Source organism: Bos indicus, chromosome 1 (genome assembly GCF_029378745.1).
Source record: "Bos indicus isolate NIAB-ARS_2022 breed Sahiwal x Tharparkar chromosome 1, NIAB-ARS_B.indTharparkar_mat_pri_1.0, whole genome shotgun sequence".
NCBI classification, from domain to species: domain Eukaryota; kingdom Metazoa; phylum Chordata; class Mammalia; order Artiodactyla; family Bovidae; genus Bos; species Bos indicus.
In genome coordinates this window covers 131,224,179-131,244,817 of record NC_091760.1, presented here as the reverse complement: position 1 = coordinate 131,244,817, position 20,639 = coordinate 131,224,179, and the positions used below count along the sequence as shown (strand labels likewise).

Below are 20,639 nucleotides of genomic sequence, written 5' to 3'. Positions count from 1 at the left end.
CAAATGCCTTGAACATTTTGAAGGTTTTCGACGGTATCACAGAAATAGCACCCTTCAGGACTTGGTTCTGCTACTGAATAACAACAATTCATTCAGAATTCAGAATTACTTGATTTAATCTGTGGTTAAATTGTTAGTTATCATCTGAAAGCTAATCTACTAAAGAATTTTAAATGAACTCTGCAACACTGATTCATGATGGTAAGTATTTTTTAAAGAGTTCACCATGACAGGACCAGGTTTTGCCACTTGTCCACAGTATTAAGACCCTTGGCCTTCAACATACTGAAAGAAGCAAACCTGGGAGCGATAATGCTATATACATAATAGAGGTATTTATACAATCAAGCAATGAGTTTAGACTTTCATTAAATGGAGACATAAAATTGAGAGTTATACTGTTTTTGTGGTATTGTAGTTACATAAATCATTGAATGACAGTTCTTGTTCTTTTTTTCCATAAGAAGTACAAACTGGTTGTTTCATTAGTTGTTTATAATATAATTAAGACAGATGTCTAATAAACCAAGAAATTGGCTAAAATATGGTATATATTAAAGACCATATTACATTATGGTCTATGTAGAGCTAAAATTAGTGACTTGGTTGGATTTTCAAGAATGTTCTATCTAGAAATGAATTAATTAATTGGGATGATAAAATATTTGTGCAGAAGTAGACCTTGAGAAGATTGAGTTTGTGATGAAGAACCAGAATCAGTGCTGCATACTTCGCTATATTGATACTAGCACAGGAGTTGGCAAACTATATCCTGTGGGTACTTATCACCTGTGTAATAATCACCTGTGTAGCCTGTGAGCTAAAAATGGTTTTTGCAGTTTTAAATGGTTGGAAGAAGAAAACCAAAAGAAGAGTAATATTTCCTGACATGAAAAGTAAATTAAATTCTAATTTGTGTCCATAAAGTTTTTCTTCCTCTGTATCTCTTTTCAGCTTTATTGAGGTATAATTGATGAAATATCTATCAAGTTTTATTGGAATATAGCCATGTTGACTTGTTTATGCATTACCTGTGGCTATTTTGCACAATCACATGGCCCAGAAAACCTTAAAGTTTACTATTTGGCCCTTTGCAGAAAAACTTTGCTCACCCTGTGCTAAAACTGCATAGCTAAATAGAAACACCCATAAACCAGTTTGATGAAAAACTGTATTTCTCATTCTCTTCTTCATACTGGACTGTAGAAAGAAATGGGGCCCTACCAAAACCAGAGGGGAGGCGGGGAGGTGGCGGGGGGTGACTTGGAGATCAGTTGTCTGACTTCCTGAAAGAGCGGCATTGTCAAGTGTTGACAGTATGACATTGCCACTGGATGCTGTCCTACGTGCTGTTTCCCTTGTTTGAATGATTTTGGCATGTGACAGATCCCAGACAAATTGGATGGTAATTACGGCTTTTGGTTATGATAGGAAACCTTAGATTCTGTATATTGATTAGCAGAATTGTCAGAATAAGATTTTTCACCTTGTCAAAGAGAAAAATTAAGATCCATCCAGTTCCATTATTAAGTAAATATCTATTTAGCCTTTACTACATATGAAACATTGTGTTAGGCGTTGTTGGTCAGTCACCTAGTCGTGTCTGACTCTGCGACACCATAGACTGCAGCACCGTGGTATGGGGCATGTAAAAATCATGTAATTCAGATATTTACATCAAGAGATCATCTGTTTGGGAAACCAAACTTAGCAGAACTACCATTTATTGAGCACTTAGTGTGTGCTGGGCACTGTGCTGATAAAGGTGCATTAGCACATTATCTCCCTTAAACCTTATACAACCTTGTAAGGTAAGCTGTTGCAGATCAGGAAACAAATGGTTTGACCAAGACCATCCACCAATAAGTGGTAGCCCCTAAATTGTGTTCCAGTCTCTCTCACTCCAAAGCCTGTGCTGTTAACCACTTCATTACTTTACTCATCTAAAATTAAATGCCCACTAGAGCCAAATTATGAAATGGCAAGAAATTCCACTGGGAGATATGTGATAGTCTGAAAAAAAAGTGCTCTGAATTCAGAAAACTTAATCATCTGTATTAAGTGGTTGCAAAGTATAAGATTCAGAAAATGTGTTTTTTCTCTCACATAGTTTTTGGTACAGAGTGAATAATGAGATGCATTAGTCACATCCATTTATTCATGTGGCATTTATGGTATACCTCCTCCTGTATTCCAAGAATAAAGTACTAGACTTGTATGTAGCTTGTGGGAGCCTACAACTTAAAGCAGTTAAGGAACGAGACACTAAATTGCTGTGTAGTAATTCTAGCGCCTCATGTGTGTGTAAAATGTCTCATCTACATTGAAAGCCAGTTTTGCTTTGATCTACCTAGATATGATTAAAATAAGGCTGTAGTTGAAGTCCATTTATATATTATAAAGAAGTTTACTTAAAAGCATTCTCATCCTTTCCTTCTAAGATATTAAGAAATAAAAGATCTCCATATCTGTTTTCCTTCTACATCCACTGAAGATTTAGTTTCTAAGGCCACTATCTTGATATGACTACACTATAAATTAATATTCTGGAAAGGAAGCATCCAGAGTTAATGATATCATCTCAGAATTTTATTTTATAGACGGCTTCCTTATGGAATAGATTTGAACTTGAGGCAGCATTTTGAAATCTTTTAGTAGTTATCTCTTATCAAGCTATAATGTTCATAACTAGAATGTAAGCTCCATAAATGCAGTACTTGATAGATAACTGTGCTTGTATTTATTGAGTAAATTGTGTATGTCTGGGCATCAGAAGTCAGCCAGCCAACCTGTAGGATATTTAAGACTGTTGCGTGCACAGCTTTGTGCTGAGGAACAGGGACTGAGCAAGCCATTGTGTTGCATGGTTCTTGGGGCAGCACGTCATTCAGACCCCTGAAAAACAGTAGGAGATGGAGGGGAAGTTTCTAGTTCTGTTGTTTGAATACTCACTTATAATGGTTTTGTCTATATGCTAAAATAAAAGTGTAATTCAGCAGCTGTTTAGGTTTTGTTCTGCCATAAAGCTAGTGGTTGAACTTTTAAAATTGAACTCTTATGTGTAGAGAAGTATGTTTTTGACTGAGGAAGTGTTGATCGATTTTTAGATGTTATAAGTATTTCTCACATGCTGTATTTATATTTTTAGTTTCAAGAGAAGGACAGTTTGGGCCAAGAGAGTTCTCCTATTTTTTTCTCTACATTGTAGAAAAGTTTAGAACTTTGGAGTGTTTCTCTTAAACACTTAACATAAATGAAGTTTCACAGCTGTTAAGAATCTGCCTGCAATGCAAGAGACCCTGGTTCAATTGCTGGGTCGGGAAGATTGCCCGGAGAAGGGATAGGCTATCCATTCCAGTATTCTTGGGTTTCACTGGTGGCTCAGACGATAAAGAATCTGCCTGCAGTATGGGAGATGTGGGTTCAGTCCCTGGGTTGGGAAGATTCCTTAGAGAAGGGAACAGCTACCCACTTCAGTATTCTTGCCTGGAGAATTCCATGGACACTGGAGCCTTGTGGGCTACAATCTATGGGGTCACAAAGAGTTGGACATGACTGAGCTACTTTCACTTTAAGAAGATAAAAAGGTCCAGAGGTAGAAATGACAAAATGCCACTTAAAGAGGCTTAAAAGCAAGAATGAAATACAGAAGGCCCACCCTAAGAACCCCTCCTCTTTGTCCTCCACTCCTAAAGCAGTGATACTGCTCCCAGGCTTGGACCTGCAGGAGAGCTTAGATGTTAATTTAGTTCAATGCCTTCAAGAGAAAGGACCAAAAGGAGGCCCTGCAGACCAACTCTTATGATGTTTGGTTTTTCAGTTTCTCTGGCTGAGAGGACGTATACTATTTCCCCCAACCCTGTCTCCCAAGACTGGGGTTAGAGAAGTTTGGTATGAATGTGGAAATGAAGAGCCATGGAAGACTGAGAGAAGGGAAGAAATGCCTTGTAAAATGTTTACTGAGACTCCAGGATATAGTTTTGATCAGTAATCTGTCTTTAGAGAAAGTGAAAGTAAAGTCGCTCAGTCGTGTCCGACTCTTTGCGACCCCATGGACTGTAGCCTACCAGGCTCCTCAGTCCGTGGGATTTTCCAGGCAAGAATACTGGAGTCAGTTGCCATTTCCTTCTCCAGGGGATCTTCCCGACCCAGGGATCGAACCCAGGTCTCCCACATTGTAGGCAGACGCTTTACCGTCTGAGCTGAAACTGTGTATATTTTAGAGAAAAAAAAAGTCTCTGGTAAAAAATTACCCTTTTTTCTTTAAATATTTGCTAGAGGAAAATGTCAGAAAATCTTGTATGGAGCAGTGGCAAAAATATGACAGAATAGGCTGTAGTTGGGGAAAACCTGCAGGTCTCATCCAGAGCACGTAGGGCTTGCAGCCTGAGAACAGTAGAATATTAGTCTGTTTAGTTGGTATCTGCTGAAGCTGGGTCCTGCTTCTAGAATGGAGAGCAGATTATAAGGGAATTGAATTTCACAGTCAGTACAACTCACTCTTGTGGTTTCTTCAGTGTTCTCTTAACTTTTCTTCATTGACTTGCAACCTCTCTGATCCTTGGCATTTATACTCCCAACCCAGGCTGAATGATTTGTCATTTTTCTTTCATGTAGGTGTTGTGAATTAGACCTTTTCTGTTATCTTTGTCTAGCTTATTAGCAATGCCCTTTCTTGCCTTGTGTAGTATATATTAATCTTTATTGGCCTAGGATGTCAATAGGTAATCTGTAGTTCCTACAACCCTGAAAACTTTTAAGTTCTCTTCATTCCTAATTTTCAAACTCAGGCCTCAGCCTCATAACTGAGGCTAAGCAAATATCTCATCCTTAAGCACAGTGAGCAGAAAGGCCCTCAAACTAGAAGCCAGAAAATCAGGTGGAATTGTCTTGCCCCAAATTTGCCTTTTGCCTAGAGAACCTGAATCAGTGACTTAATCTTTCTGAACTTCAAAGACCTCATTGTCAATAAAGAAGTTTATTTCTAAGACCTCTGTAGATTTTTAAACCTTTACAGAGTTTATTTCCAAAACCTGTGTAGATTTGAACATTATTCAAGTAAAAATTAACAGCCATAAGTTCATTTAGTTCTTTCAGAGAGTTATGTCTGCTGCCATTAATGCCACGAGAATTCAGTAAGAGGGTTGGGTTTCCAGTTGAACCTGTTTAAGAGCTAGCATTGCAGCTGTCCTTGCTTGATTCATGGAAGGCCATGTGCTTTGGGGGATTTAGTTTGTTTTGCTTTGTTTTAATAAAGGAGTAATGGCATGAGGATGTACTCAGGAGTTATAAATATTAAGTGCTCGAGCATTTCCATGATATGCATGGCAGCATATCCTTTAGTTAAAGTATTCTGTGGCAAAATCAGTATGCTCACATCCTAAAACCTAGGAAAAGTTTGATTTTCTACTTGTAGGAACAGATCCCTCCCCAGTCCGCTGCAAATGCTACTCAGTCTACCAGATCAGCTGGCTGTACTTACCTCACTCCAGTGTTTACTTCGTTATCTCTTAACCCCTCTTCATCCTCCTAGCCTTTACCTCATTTCCAAAGCCAGCCAACTCCACTGTCATCTGATCTTGTGTTCACAGGGCTCATCTTTTAAAAAGATAACTTAGATGAGGGGCTGGACCTTATGTAAATGGCTCCAAGTAGGAAGACCCAAGTGTGTGCCCTGAGACTGACACTTGTGACACTGAAGTGTTGACATAGCAGGTTCAGGGCTCTTGTAGATCCTTTTTCCTTGCCAGACCTACTTTTTCTCCCTGACCTCCTTGTGCTACAGTCTGCTTGACTGCTTGGTCCTTGCTGCTTTAACTAGACTTTCTGGATTTGATACTTTATCATCTTAGATGGCAGTGTCTTCTGACTTAAAAGTTTGATTCCAAGTCTTCACTCTTTCTGGACAGTTCTGTTTTGTTATCCTCTGTTGGAACTCTTTCTAGGAACCTTTCACGGAAGCCCATTTGGAATTGTGTTTATCTGGCCATTGTGCACATTAGCATAAATAACTGAGCCCACCTGCTTTGAATTGTCTAAGAAGTTTGGTGACGCCGCTAAGAATCTGCCAGGTTTCCATTTCCACATCTTCATCTAATTTCATCAAGTTCAAAGTCCACTCTGAAGTTTGCAGTACTTGGAAAATGTTTCATCCTGGATCGTGCTGGAAGAGTAGCTGTGTCTTGTTTTGTTTTTGTTTTGTTTTTAGCTCTCTGACCCTTCAGTTCTTCAGTTTTCTGAGAAAGAGGTGGTTTATGACTTGGCCACAACTAAGTCATAGATCCACTAGAGCTCATGGAGGGCTGGGGAATTCCCTTGTAAGCCAAGGCCACATAGGGTTGCAAAGAGTCTGACATGACTGAGCGACTTTTACTTTCACCTTTAACTTGGTAATATTCCCATGTATGCCATGCACTTCTGCCTTAGGATAACCTGGGTTCCACATTTTCCCCCTGACCCTCTAGGCTGACCCCTTCTCTCCCCCAGGCCATAGGGATCTCCTGTCCCAAAACAGGGGCCTCACATGCTATTCCAGTAGATCTTCATCTGCCCCTATGAGAGCTCCAATGTCAGAGACAAAAAGCTTATCAAAAGCATGTAGTGATGAAGACACCAGCAGAGGGTACATAGCACCTAGCCCACTGACCTCAAATGTGGTCAGTTTGGGGTACAGCATTTTTTATATGCTTTAATTCTGTAGTTAAAGGTACAAACCAGTCCCCTTGAAGAGCAGGGAAAGAGAGATGACTCCACTCTGAGAATTCAGTCCGTTACTAATATTCCTCCTGGCCAGACGCAATGTCTGTGTATCTTTCTCTCAGAGCAGATTCAACAAGCTATGCCACAGGGCATATTTGCTGAGCTATGGTGAGGAATCTCCAAGAACCATGAGGTAGAACAACTTCAGACCCCACTTGTCATTGCTCTTATACCTGGAAAGACGTAAAGATCCTTTGCAGGGACTAGGACTGGCTGTCCATCATTATTAACTCTACAGCACAGTACTAGGGTTGTTGAAAGACACCTTGGAGAATGTGTTTTATTGTATTTGGCTTTCCAGCCCCACATCTGAGAAGCTATCCAGTGCTTTGTTAGACTTCACGTGGGTCAGAGAGCTACTGTGGCAGTGGCCACTGCCAACTCCTTCCCAGGTGACCTGAAAATTGTTTCTCTGGATTTGATTCCAAACTTTTTCCTACCTCCAAGAAGCAACAGTTAGACCCAGACATGGAACAACAGACTGGCTCCAAACTGGAAAAGGAGTATGTCAAGGCTGTATATTGTCACCCTGCTTATTTAACTTATATGCAGAGTACATCATGAAAAATGCCAGGCTGGATGAAGCACAAGCTGGAATCAAGATTCCTGGGAGAAATATCAATAACCTCAAATACAGAGATGACACCACCCTTACGGCAGAAAGTGAATAAGAACTAAAGAGCCTCTTGATGAAAGTGAAAGAGGAGAGTGAAAAAGCTGGCTTAAAACTCAACATTCAGAAAACAAAGATCATGGCATCCGGTCCCATCACTTCATGGCAAATAGATGGGGAAGCAATGGAAACAGTGACAGACTTTATTTTCTTGGGCTCCAAAATCACTGCAGATCGTGACTGCAGCCATGAAATTAAAACACTTAACTCTTTGGAAGAAAAGCTATGACCAACCTAGACAGCGTATTAAAAAGCAGAGACTACTTTGCCAACAAAGGTCCGTCTAGTGAAAGCTATGGTTTTTCCAGTAGAGTTGGACTATAAAGAAAGCTGAGCACTAAAGAATTGTTGCTTTTGAACTGTGGTGTTGGAGAAGACTCTTGAGAGTCCCTTGGACAGCAAGGAGATCCAACCAGTCAATTCTGAAGGAAACGAATCCTGAATATTCATTGGAAGGACTGATGCTGAAGCTGAAACTCCAATACTTTGGCCACCTGATGCGAAGAACTGACTCACTGGAAAAGACCCTGATGCTGGGAAAGATTGAAGGTGGGAGGAGAAGGAGGTGACAGAGGTTGAGATGGTTGTATGGCATCACCGATTCAATGGACATGAGTTTGAGCAAGCTCCAGGAGTTGGTGATGGACAGGGAGGCCTGGTGTGCCACAGTCCATGGGGTTGCAGAGTCGGACACAACTGAGCAACTGAACTGAACAGAATCACATTTTAATCCTCATTTTGGTTAGTGTATTCACTACAGTGCTCCTTTTATCCCTGCATAGATGTCTCAGTATGCTCAAGGCTACAATTGCAGTTAGATTCTTTTGCTCATTCATGTAGCCTCTCAGGGCACTCTTTGGAGTTTGAAACCTAAATTCATTCACATTCTGACTTTGCATCATTTTTACCCACTTGCTCCCCGACTGATACCTTAATGGAAAAGGTAGATCAGACACTTAAGTAGTGTGCTCTCTGGAACCCTAGGAGGGTTCCGCTATGATGAATTTAGTTACAAATCTGGGCCTCCTACTGCAGACATGTTGATAGACTGTGACCAATAGTCTGAAGGGAATATACTTCCAGATAGTTCTACTACTTGATATCCTAAATCAGGAGCGAGGTTTTCCATCTACCTTAAAGCTCCCCTCTATCCCCGAAGTGTTAGCCATCACACCCCCCAGGAAACTTGAAAGAAAGTTCAAAGCTCCACTCTATGTCTCAGTGACTGACCACTAGCACAGTTCTCCAGTGTTCTCTGGTCTGAGCCAGAACATTTTCTGCTCGAATTAATGTCCACTTCCCAGTTGATAATAGAACTCCCACTCTTAAGAATGGGCGTTTTTCCTACTTACCTTTTGTACTTATTTCACTCTGTTTGCCTTAGACCTATGACTTGTGTCATTCCTAAAGTGCTCTTACTGACATAGATTCAAGTGCCATAGCACTCATTAAATAGTTGATTGCACTTGCTTATTCAACACTATAAGTTTATTGGGAACAAGGGCTCTCTCTCCTCCATCACTGTATCTTCAAGTTTTAAAACCATGCCTAGCACTCAGGGGGCACGCAGATATTTGCTGAATAGATAAATGCGGGCATGTAAATAGGAGCTGTGTCCTGTTTGCCCTTCCTTGCCTGCTCCCTGATTTTGTCCCCCTGTGCTGCACTATCTCCATTCTCTTCTAACCAACCTGGCTCCCCATGTCATTTCTGAACATCACTGCAGTTTTGCCCAGACAGACTTATACGATTTTTATTTCCCTAACTTCAAAGAATTGGAAGTAAAATAATTATTGTTGCATCCCCTCATTTTCCTGAAGGCCCAGAGAGGTCAAGCGAGTTGCTCAGACGCAGGAATGGATCTGTATGTCTACATGACTACTACACCTGTCCTGTGCCTTGGCAGATTTCCATCTTTGGTGGGATGTGGCCAATAAATATTGTCCAGGAGCCTCTAACACGTCTGTATTTACTGTGCCCAGGTTTCTTAAGCAGCAGAGCCAGTCTAATAGTATTTCTCGGGTCTTGGAGCGTAATCAGGTGTCCCTGCCCCTGCGCCTTTCCCAGCCCTCAACACTTTATTTTCTGGTAATGTGATTACACTCAATACAGGGAACTGTTTCTCCCAAGTTATCCCTTATTCTTAAGTAGGAATTACTTCCCAAGTCATGGAGGAGCTTTCGGACTTCTGCATCTAGCTGTTCAGTGCCCAGAGTTTTGCCCCAACTTCTAATTTCCTTCCCGTGCCAAAGGCCCGTGGTTTGGCCTTGCCTTTGTCAAGAACAGTGGCTAGTGCCTGATTGAAGGGACCTGTCAGTCAAGCAGTCTTTGACAGCTGCTGTAGCACAGAAGATGAGATAACTTGGGAAAGGCTGTAATCCCAAAGAAATACTAATAAGGTCCTAATAAGTTTTTTGGAGTGAGATCAGTAAGAGAATGAATAAAAGGTGTAGAGTGCAAAATCACTTGATTGGGTGTTCAGGAAGAGATGAAATCAGAATTAACAAATGTAGCGCCTGGGTGATGGGGAGAATAATAACACCTTTAACAGAGTGACAGAGACAGACATGAGGAACGAGCACATTTAGGAGGGAAGATAACTCAGTGTGGGACATAATGGGTTAGATTTCATGGAAACTAAGTTTGCATTGAGCAGGCAGTTAGGAATATGAAGCTAAAGTTCAGGAAAAGCAAGTATCCATATCAAGCTGATTTCAAAGTCACAGCCTTTTCATTTATGTAGAGTGAGGATGAACAGAGCTTTGGGATGCATGTCCATTTAAGGAAGGGAAGGGGTGAAAAGTCTAAAGTTTGGGCACTTACGTCTTTTAAATAGAAGTGGGAATGGGCAGTGGGGCAGACGTAGGAAGGGGACTCAGTGGGGTAGAGCAGAGTAAAGATAGAAGAAGAGGAGTGGAGAAGCGAGAAGGGCTTTGAGCTGGAAGTACCCAGCCTCAACAGGAGTGAAGAAAAGTATGGAGACATGTTAATGAGAAGAAGGAAGTTGAGGCAACTTGTGTCCCAGAAAGAAAGCAGTGTCCCTGGAGAATGAGGTGAGCACAGAAGGACTGAGGGTATGAGGGAGAATAGAAGCACTAGAAGGAGGAGATAAACATTGTGAGAAAAACGGTGTCTCCTGCATCGGAGTGCGAGGCTCGTGGGCCCACCGTGAGCCAGGGTGGCATGCCCTGGGACCAGGCAGGCAGGGTTGGTGGGTTTTTTATTCTAATATCAGCAGGGTTTTTTGTTTGTTTATTTTTAATTGGAGGAAAATTGCTTTACAATGTTCTTGGTTTCTGCCATACAACAACAAGAATCAGCCATTAAGTATACATAAGTTGCCTCCCTCCTGAGCCTCTCTCTCCTCCCCGCATTCCACCCCTCTCAGCCATCACAGAGTGCCAGGCTGGGGTCCCTGTGCTATACAGCAGCTTCCCACTAGTAATCTGTTTTACACATAATAGAATGTATATGTCATTGTTACTTTTTCCATTCGTCCCACCCACTCCTTTCCTTGCTGTGTCTGCAAGTCTGTTCTCTACATCTGCATCTCCACTGCTTCCCTGCAAATAGTTTTCATCAGTACCATTTTTCTAGATTCCATATTTATGTGTTAATATACAGTATTTGTTTTTGTCTTTCTGATTTCACTCTGTATAACAGGCTCTAGGCTCATCCACCTCACTACCACTGACTCAAATTTGTTCCTTTTTATGGCTGAGTAATATTCTCTTGTATATATGTACCATATCTTCTTTATCCATTCATCTTTCTGTGAATATCTAAGTTGCTTCCATGTCCTAGCTATTGTAAATAGTCAGCATTTTGGGATCTGCAACAGAACTGAGTGGTGGGAGGACAGTGGAAAGGAGTCTAATTAATATGTGGAGTATCTGAGCATGACATCCAGGTCAAAGAGAAGATATATGAGGGTCAGGTTGATAGACAGTGAGAAGGGTGGTGTTCAGGGGCTGGAGATGACAGGGAGGACACAAAGGTAAGGATGAGATGAGGTCTGATCTAGGCTGAGAAATAGATCAACATGTAAGTTTTCATCAGCCACTTTGGAACCTGCAAATCATTACCTTTTTTTTCTTTTTTAAAATGAGCATTCCTCCTGCCCTATGACTGCAGTGTGGTTGCCTGTTCTTAATAGTCGATGGTCTTTCTCCCAGGCACCGTTCATTTCAATTCTTCTCTTCCCGTTTGGCTTGAACATCCTGAGATTTCCCCCAGGCACCGTTCATTTCAATTCTTCTCGTCCCGTTTGGCTTGAACATCCTGAGATTTCCCATCCTGTCCTGTTCTGAGGGCAGGCTTCTAACGCCTCTCATTTTAGCCTAGGTCAGTGGCGCTCAACCTTGCTGCACACTGGACTCTGAGGAGCTTTCTAAAAACATACGGGTGCCTGGGCCCAGCACAGAGAATCCGATTTAATTGGCCTGGGAATTTGTTAAACTCCACAGGTGATCTTTGTACGTGTTTGCCCAACCGGGTGTTCTCCCGGGTGAAAATAATGACTCCAGTTGTGTTGCCCGCACTGGGAGCTACCTGATGAGCACAGACCCACCCCTTCTCTAACCATGGCAGTATTACAAGTGTGGCTGCGCATGAGGACTCCAGAGTCTGATGCCTGGATTCCTATCTCAGCTCTGTGATGCTAGGCAAACTCTCAGTTATCTAGAATCCTCAATTTCCTAATGTGCTGATGGGGAATAATAATGCCTACAAAAGGCTTAATTCTCAGAATGTAACATACTTACTAGCACAATGCCTGCCACATAGAAGTGCTCAACAAATAGTAGTTGTTTTTGTTAATATTTGTGTTGTGATTGCATTAGCTTTTTTTCTAATATGCTGTTTTTTCATAGGACCACACAAATTAATTTCTTCCACATACTATTTTGTGCCTCTACATTGGAAAATCATAGGCTTTCTTTTTCCTAAATTTAAAAAATAATAAAGCTTCATGACTGTAATGATTACAAGTAGCAGGACTTAGTGCTACAATGAAAGTTGGCAAAGATTACTTTTCTAAATATTTAGCTTAGTTTCAGTTTGCTTGGTAAGAGAGTGGCCACAGGATGGCTCTGTCAGAAACCCACAGATTTCTTAAGGACTGAGTGTGGACCATGATTTTTCGAGAAATTCACTCTGGCAGGAACCTGCCCAATGGTAGTTCAGTTATATCTTGCTTTTTCTCAAAACTATTTATGCAACACCACCACAATATTTATCACATGTAATTATTGTTTTAAGTGTCTTTAAAAATAAAGAAAACATAATCTGCCCTTTACGCCTACCATTCCGCCTGGCAGTTCCTTGGTGGGGTAGTCACACCTTTCTGATCAGCTGTCTGCCCCCACTGCAAAGTGATTGTTCCAGAGGCCAAAACTCTTGCTAAAAACAGCATTAAGCGTAAAATGGACATTAACATACTTGCATTTACAAGCAGTGAAGTTTGTCATCTTCGTGTTGTTATTTATGCAGCATTAACCTTTTTCTCCAGATCATTGACACTGAAAATATGATGGACCGAATTGTGACTGGCTTGTCTGAGTCTAGTGTCAAGGTGCGGTTAGCTGCCGTCAGGTATGAGCTTTAAATGGCCTGAATAAAAATCCTTTGCCATGTGTTTAACCTTTTTCCTTTCCGGACCTTCACCGAGTAAGCACAGAATCCAAATGTTACTTGACAGTATTCTCAGGTGAATTCATACAGTGTGTAACACTATTTAACAGAGAAACTAGCTTGAAAAGCCCATGAAGTCCTGAAGTAGTTGAATTAACGCTGTGTGTAGATAAACTTGAAATGTATATTAGTAATTGTGCAATGCCCAGCAGTGTGTTTTAAAAGGAAAAGTTTTGGCTTCTTGTGAAGCTAATTTTGATTATTCTTTGTAGATGTTTGCACAGTTTATCTAGATCTGTGCAGCAGCTTCGAACCAGTTTCCAGGATCATGCCGTGTGGAAACCTTTAATGAAGGTAAGAAGAAAACATCAAGTCCACACCTATTCCCGCAGAGCCATTAGTGGGCAAGGTAGCTGACAGCTCTCCCTGACCTAGGAGTGTGTCTGATTTTTATGTTAAAGCGTTGTGAACATTTACCTCCTCCGATCTATGTTCTAAGCCTCTTTAGAACAGGCGGACTGTGTTTCTGAGGTCAGCATCTCGTGTGACAAGGGAAGTCCACACCTGGCTTTCTTGCATTAAATAAAACTTCAGTTATTCATCGGATCTTCCTCCGTGACTAGTATTACACTTTAGACTTAGATCCAGAGTCGTCTTTGTGATTTTTAGTTGTTAAAAAAGAAAGGAATCAGCCATTTACAGATATAACCTGTTCTTAGTCTTTTGGCACTCCCTTAATATTTTTAAAAAGTTGTTACTTCCTGCCTCTCCATTCCAGAAAGACTTCTTTGTTAAGACCTAAAGGTCTTTCCTTTGAGGGTACACACACAAAAAAGGGTGGTTTAGGTGAAAGAATTATCTGAATTGAGACTTAGAATATGCATCAGGTTTCTGCTAATAATGTTATCCCTCATACATTACAGAACCACAGGTCACTGTGGTCTCACCATCTTTTTTCTTTTTTTTTAAGCAACTGTATACTTTGCGTTTGATCTGCAGATTTTTTTTGTCTAAGTTTTTTGCTTTTTGTTTTGCTTTTTAGTACCTACTGTGAAAGCCTCTGGGCACAGTAAGTCTACCAAAAATTTGTACTACAGAGCTCTTGCCCTCACCTTAAAGCCTCAGTTACAGTAGAGGCTTCTGTGTGGTAGACTTAGTCAGAATAGTCGGGGGAGGCTTCTGTCAGATTATAAAGTGACTTTGAAGGCAGAAGGAAGGCAGGAGGATTTCCTAGAGAGGAATAGCCTGAAGAGCAGAAACATTACGTGTGGTGTGTGAAGGAGGACTGAGCCGCCTTCAGGACTGTGGTGGAGGGTGCGCCGTGGGCACCGGGTGGAAGCTGGGCACCAGCTGGAAGGGTTGGGCCAGTGCCTTCCCCAGGAAAGGGAGTTTACTGTTGCCACTCTTTCTTGTTCTTAGATTTCACCTTTTTTGTAGCAGCTTCATCTTAGTTTATTGATTCTGTCCATTCAAGATTTTTTTTTAAGTGCTCTACTATTTCCCAAAATAGCTTCCAGATATTTTCTCTGGAGCCATTGCTCATTGCTCATTCTGATTGCTCAGCTTAGTACCCCTCTATCATATGAATCAGAAGTGGTTTCTGACTAGTTCTGCCTGGGCACAAGTTGGGTGAGCAGTCTAAAAGGATTTGTGCACTTGGGTACATGTGGGTATAATTACCATCAAACTATTACTGTTTTGCACATTTAAAGTATAGTATTAAATCCCTGAAAGTAAATGAGTGATTTATTTCAGGTACTTTTAGGTTTTTTTTAGTTCAGAGATTGCTTGCATGTCTATTGATTCTTTTCCCCCTTTTTCTTGTCTGTTGTTTTTAAATGTTGATTAGCAAACTATAGAAGAGTAGGCATTCAGTTTTAACTAAAACTTTCATTTATGGATTATTTTTTGTTCTTATTTTGGTGAAATTCTATTTGGTCAGTGTTGGATGTCAGCTTCTAAATTTCGTAAGTTATATCTGATACTGCTTTCAAGAATTTCTTGAATTTTTCTAGCATGTCTTCTGTTTTATCATTTAGTGTTATCTAATTTGAGAATAAAACTTGGTAAAAGCACATGAATCTCTGTAAAACAAATAATATTTTTTTAAATGAATCATAAAAGTAAAGCAACTTTGTGAAACAAGTAGTAACTATTTATTAATGGTTCTTTTTTACAAAATACACATTTTGAAAGTCATTTTTTTTTTCTTAACAAGACACAGAACGTCCCTTCCTCCCAAAATACACTACCCTGAATTCATATTATTGTAAATTCCTGAACACATAGACAAGAAACAAAGCAACTTTTTAAAGCCTTGTTTGGCATTCACTTATTTCAACCAATGATTCTAAGTAGTATAATTTTGGAAAATCATTATTTCTCTTAATTCATAAGCGTTCTTTGAGTGCCCACTTTGTGCAGTGCCACTTAGGCCTGGATAAATTAAACTATAGATATTATTATAGATTATTCTTTCAAAAAGCTTTAGTTTGTAAGTAGGAAAGGAGATTGGCAGGGCTGCACAAAGAATTTGAATAGTGGACAGTAATACGGGCCCTAAGAGAGGTCACAGACAATAGCAGTGGACTCAGGAAGATAGAATGACTTCTTTTTGGAAGGGCTTCTGGAAGAAGATGACTTTAAAGCATGGATAGAGATGTAGGAAGGACATGGCAAGGGAAGGGAAGGGTGAACAGAGTCTTAGAGTAGATTATGGCGAACACAGAGATTGGCCAGCATAGTATATGAGATTTGATCTTTATCACCCAGCTAACAATTCACAGGAGACTTAAAACACAGTATTTTAGGAGAATTGCTTCGATTTTGTAATTCTTGTTTATTCTTAACATGGGAACTTCAGACTTGATTTAGCTGAAGAAAGCAGATAATCATTTAACTCTCCAAATTTTTTCTTTTTTTTAATGATCCATTTTCATTTTGTGTAACTAGAACTCCTAGGATTCCTTTTGGGGTCATAAGCCTGATCCTGGTCTGATTCCAAGTGCAAAGGATTTCTTTGAAGTGGATATGGCATATAACTGGTGGTGCTTATGAAGCCTTCTCTCTTTGAATCTAGAAGGAAGGGGTTCTGATAATAGCTAACAGCAATTAACCTTTGTCATCATGCTGTGTTGTTTTCTCTAAGTTCAGCAAGAGTCCATGATAGTTTGCTGTATAACTTGTATGAGTCTGATATTGTGTCTGATAGCAATTATGGCAAGGAGTTACCTTCTTTAAAACCTTATTTTTATGTAGCCATTACTGTGTGATAGTTTCTGCTCTAAAATCTTTTTATGTATTAATTTTCATACAAATCCCTGAAGCAGACTCTGTTATTATCCTCATTTTACAGGCAAGGAATTCAGAAACTTATTACGTAATTGAACTGAAATTTGCATTCAGGCATTCTGCGTTCTTACGTCCATGCTATGCCACTTCCCTTATTCAGCAAATGACATTTAATCTTAAATATTCCCATCAAGGAAGTGTTGCGAAGTCTCAGACAGGTTAAGAAATGTGTTTATGTTCACGTGTCTAATAAGTGGAGGAGTGACGGTCAGGACCATGTGATTCCAGTCCTGAGAACCAATTCTTCACCTTGCTCTTCCTGTGTCATAGTTTGATCCATCCACATTCCTGTTCAGACAGGTCCTTCCAGAAGCAATGGAAAGGCTCAGGCCCTCGGGCAGTTCTGTGGTTTCCTAAGTGCCTGATGTGGTGGAATCAACTGGGTTAACTTGCCTCAGAGCAGTTCTCTGGTCTTCAAACCAGAGCACCCCATCCTAACTCGTGTCTGTCTCCTTTTCCATGTAGCAGTGAGCTGTAGTTCTCCAGCAAGACAGACCTGAGGGCCTTGGTCAGTCATCATGACAGCACTAGGTGAAGTCTCACTCAGTGTCAGGTGGATCTTTCCTCTCTCTCCAAGATGAGAAATCAGATTAAAAGATAAATTGTTTTTGTTCTCATTTATTCTGATGATCTCACCTGCACGATTGCAAACTATTAATAGTATCCTTTTTTTTTAAATTCCATAGGTTTTACAAAATGCACCAGATGAAATCCTAGTAGTAGCATCGTCCATGCTATGTAATCTCCTTCTTGAATTTTCTCCAAGCAAAGAGGTTAGTGTTGATTTTCTCTTCCTAGATGACTTCTGCCCAGTCTAGAGCTTAGTTAAATAATTTTCACAGTAGTTGACATTAAAATTTGAGGCTCGGGGTTTAACACTACTTCTGAATTGTTTGGATGTTTAGATGTTGGGGGGCATTAAATTAATTTTAAAATATAGCTGTCATTCCCTGTTAGCCCTTCTCTGCCTGGCATATGCAGCTTATTTCAAAGATATTATAGCTTATAGTCAATCTGAACTGTCTAAAATTGTAAATATAGAAAATAATTACACAAGTAATAGACTATTTTCAAATTATATTTACTAAAGAATAAATTAAGACCCAATTTTGTAAACCAAGATTACATGGCATTGCAAGGAGATAACTGCTGGCACTGAAAAGTAATCTTTTTTTTTTTTAAGCTTTATTTTGAAAAGTAATCTTTTTAATGTTAATGGTACTTATTTAGGGAGGGTTTACATTTGGGATTTTTTTTCCCCCTTATATGCATTTTATACATTGTTTGTGCATGCATTGTTTTTATGATAGAGAAAATGGAAATAAATTTTAATAAAGGGAAGAGGTTACCTGATAGAATTAGTTTTACAGTGTTGAAATGTCTCTGGTCTGCCTAGTCACGAGCTAGGTTTGGACACCATGCGTTACTAAGTGCATTTAGTGTCCCATTTTGGTGAATTTCTTTCCTGCACTGTAATACTTCAGACTTTTGACTGGTGTTTAGGAAGACATTAGTAATGAGGTGGTGGTTCAGAGACCGTCATTCAGCAAGCGGAAATCTTGGGACAAAGTGGGAGAGACTGGTAGTTGTTCTGAAAGAAGGGGAGGCAGGATAGGACACCAGAGCACCTATCTCTGCTGAGGATGATGTGGTTGCAGTCAGTGTGACACTTTTAATCATCCTGAACAGCTACCTTCAGAATATTTAGCTAGAAAGGAAGGTAGATGGGCTCTGGTGTAGAGTCATTAACATGATTGATTTTTTAGTATTAAAAGTAAACTGGATTCTTAACTGGAAGGGAAGGAAATGGTATAAGCATTTATTGGGCTAGTTGACACAACTGGAATATGGACTAGTTTTAATAAAAGTATTGTTTTACTATCAGTTTTTCTGAATTTGGTAACTGTTCTATGGTTATCTAAGAGAATATCCTTGATCTTAGGAAATACTCATTGAGGTATTCAGGGTAAAGTGGCATGATGTTTTCATTCTACTTTTAAATGGTTCATAAAAAGGGTAAATAATGTGGATATGGGTGTGTAGAATGCAAGATATGATGATAAGTATGGCAGCATGTTAAAAATTGGTGAGTCTGGAAAAAGAATATATGGAAGTTCCTTAAATTGGTCTTGCTACCTTGTAAGTTTAAACTTATTTTAAAATAAAAAGTTTTTTTTCAACTGTACAGTTTGTACTAGTAAAGTGTATTTTTCTTCAAATATGTCATCTTGAAAGGCACTGACCTTTGTCTTAGTATGCAAGTCTGAATTGCTTAAGACATTTCTAGAACCCACTTCAAAAATAGACCTTTCAAGCATTCGCTGGTGATGGTAAATCAGTCCTCTAAGGTTTGAATTTTTTAGAAACTATCAAAACCTATTTTCAGCCAAATACCATAAATAAAGCAAGTCGTCAGACTAACACATGCTATTTTAGGTATAAAATGTATCACATTTAATACCTAAAATATTTGACTAAATATTTATACCTATACTTGACTATAAAAGTACAAGACTATTTTGCTTGTATAATTGATAGGTAGTCCTGAAAGTAGTTCCAAAAGCTGAATTCTGCAGCACATTGATGAATAAGGTTAACAATTTGGAAGGAAGTTAGTTCTGTTCTAAACCAACCATGTCACTTCGTAGTCACAGTTTGTGAAGAACACTGGCACACATGCTGCCGCAGAGCAGGGAGTGGCTGTCTCAGAGGAGGGCAGGGAGCGTGTGGAACTAGGTAACAGATCACAAGGGCAAGAGTCAACGTACACAGAAGTGGGCTATCTCCTGAGTCTTTCAGGACTACAGGGAAAAAGGAGACAACAGGCTTTACTTTGGCTTTTGGATCTGTGACAGAGTCATTGTCCCTACACTTGCCCTTCTCAAGGTGATTTTTGTAGCCACCTCACTCCCTGCCTTGTGAAGGTTGCTTGGAATTGGTAACAGGAGGAAAGAAATCGTAGGCAGAGTGCCAGGCTGTGTATATTATATACACTTCATTTACAAACCTGTCTTTAAAACTGTTTTTTCTCCTTTCCAATCACAGCCAATTTTAGAATCAGGAGCTGTAGAGCTACTTTGTGGACTAACCCAAAGTGAAAATCCTGCTTTACGAGTGAATGGAATTTGGGCTTTAATGGTATGTTTCACAAAGAGGAGAAAGCAGTTACTGAAGTTAAAACTAAAGAATGTTTTATTTGGAGTGTCTGAAATTTTCTTTTTTAAAATCTTAACTCTTTTGGCTCAGTTTTATGAAGACCTAGGACCTAAAAGATTTCATTCACCTTTCAGATTTGAATATAAGCAAGTTTCATGGCCACTGTGTTCCTTGGTTCTCCTATTTATTAAGAAAAGTAGAATTTGGGGGAAAAAGTTTTCTTCATCATGAACTCATTGATATCTGTGTAGAGCTACGTACTTTGCAGGGTGGTTTTGTGTCTCCTTTAAAACGTCTTTGTGAAGTAAGCTAGAGTATACGTATTTTACAGATGAGAAAACTAAGCACAGAGTGGTTGAACAGCTTGCCCAAGGTAAGAGAGTTAGGTATACATGCTCAATAATTTCTTAGCAGTTTCTAGTGAATAACTTGTAATAATCTGAATTCTAAAACTGTGTAACTATGAAGTCAGAAAACCATTTTTCCTTAAAATTTTTTCAAATAAAATCTATTGAAATTGAAAATCATAATTCTACATGAGTTTTTTAAACATAATTATAGCAGTTAATAATTCAATCCAATATGCCAGAAACTAAGCTAAGAGTTTATATTTTCTATCTGTAATTTTTATTTTACATTATATTGGTATTGATTCACCTTGCAATTGAGAAAATGGAATTTAGAGGGTAAATGAATCATCTAAGGCCTCACAGCTAATATATGCTAGAAACGGGTTCTGGGCCTGTCCCCGGCCCATGTTCATCCTCTGGTACTGTGCTGTGTCTGCTGTCTTTTCACCCAAATTTTGGGATGGAAATAATCGTCTTTCAGGAAAGCACTGAGTGTATCAGATTCAGTTATTTTTCTTCTTAACTTAACAGCTTTTGGACTTCTCTTTCTTGAAACTCTTTCCCAGGAATTTTTTTCCCCCTCACTTTGTACTCAGCCTCCTTTTCAAGCTTTTTCTCGAGACACTCCCCCAAATTTCGTTTCCCAGTTTCCACTTCCCTTTACACTATAGTTTCAGGGACTTCATCTGCGCTCATGGTTTCAGCTCCCGTCACAGAAG

General features: G+C 39.7%; 1 protein-coding gene across 7 annotated transcripts in view; it reads left to right on the top strand.

Annotated features, from left to right (window-relative positions):
• Positions 1-20,639, top strand: part of ARMC8 (armadillo repeat containing 8) — a 109,081-nt gene that overhangs the window by 69,122 nt on the left and 19,320 nt on the right. For 4 of the 7 annotated variants that reach the window (XM_070794282.1, XM_019961996.2, XM_019961999.2 and 1 more), the window contains 5 exons: positions 12,942-13,024; positions 13,336-13,417; positions 17,101-17,187; positions 19,460-19,552; positions 19,902-19,943. In XM_070794282.1, coding sequence (XP_070650383.1) covers positions 12,942-13,024; positions 13,336-13,417; positions 17,101-17,187; positions 19,460-19,552; positions 19,902-19,943 — 387 coding nt within the window. The remainder of the gene's footprint in view (positions 1-12,941; positions 13,025-13,335; positions 13,418-17,100; positions 17,188-19,459; positions 19,553-19,901; positions 19,944-20,639) is intronic. The other 3 variants (XM_070794293.1, XM_019962000.2, XM_019961987.2) reach the window with 1 other exon arrangement.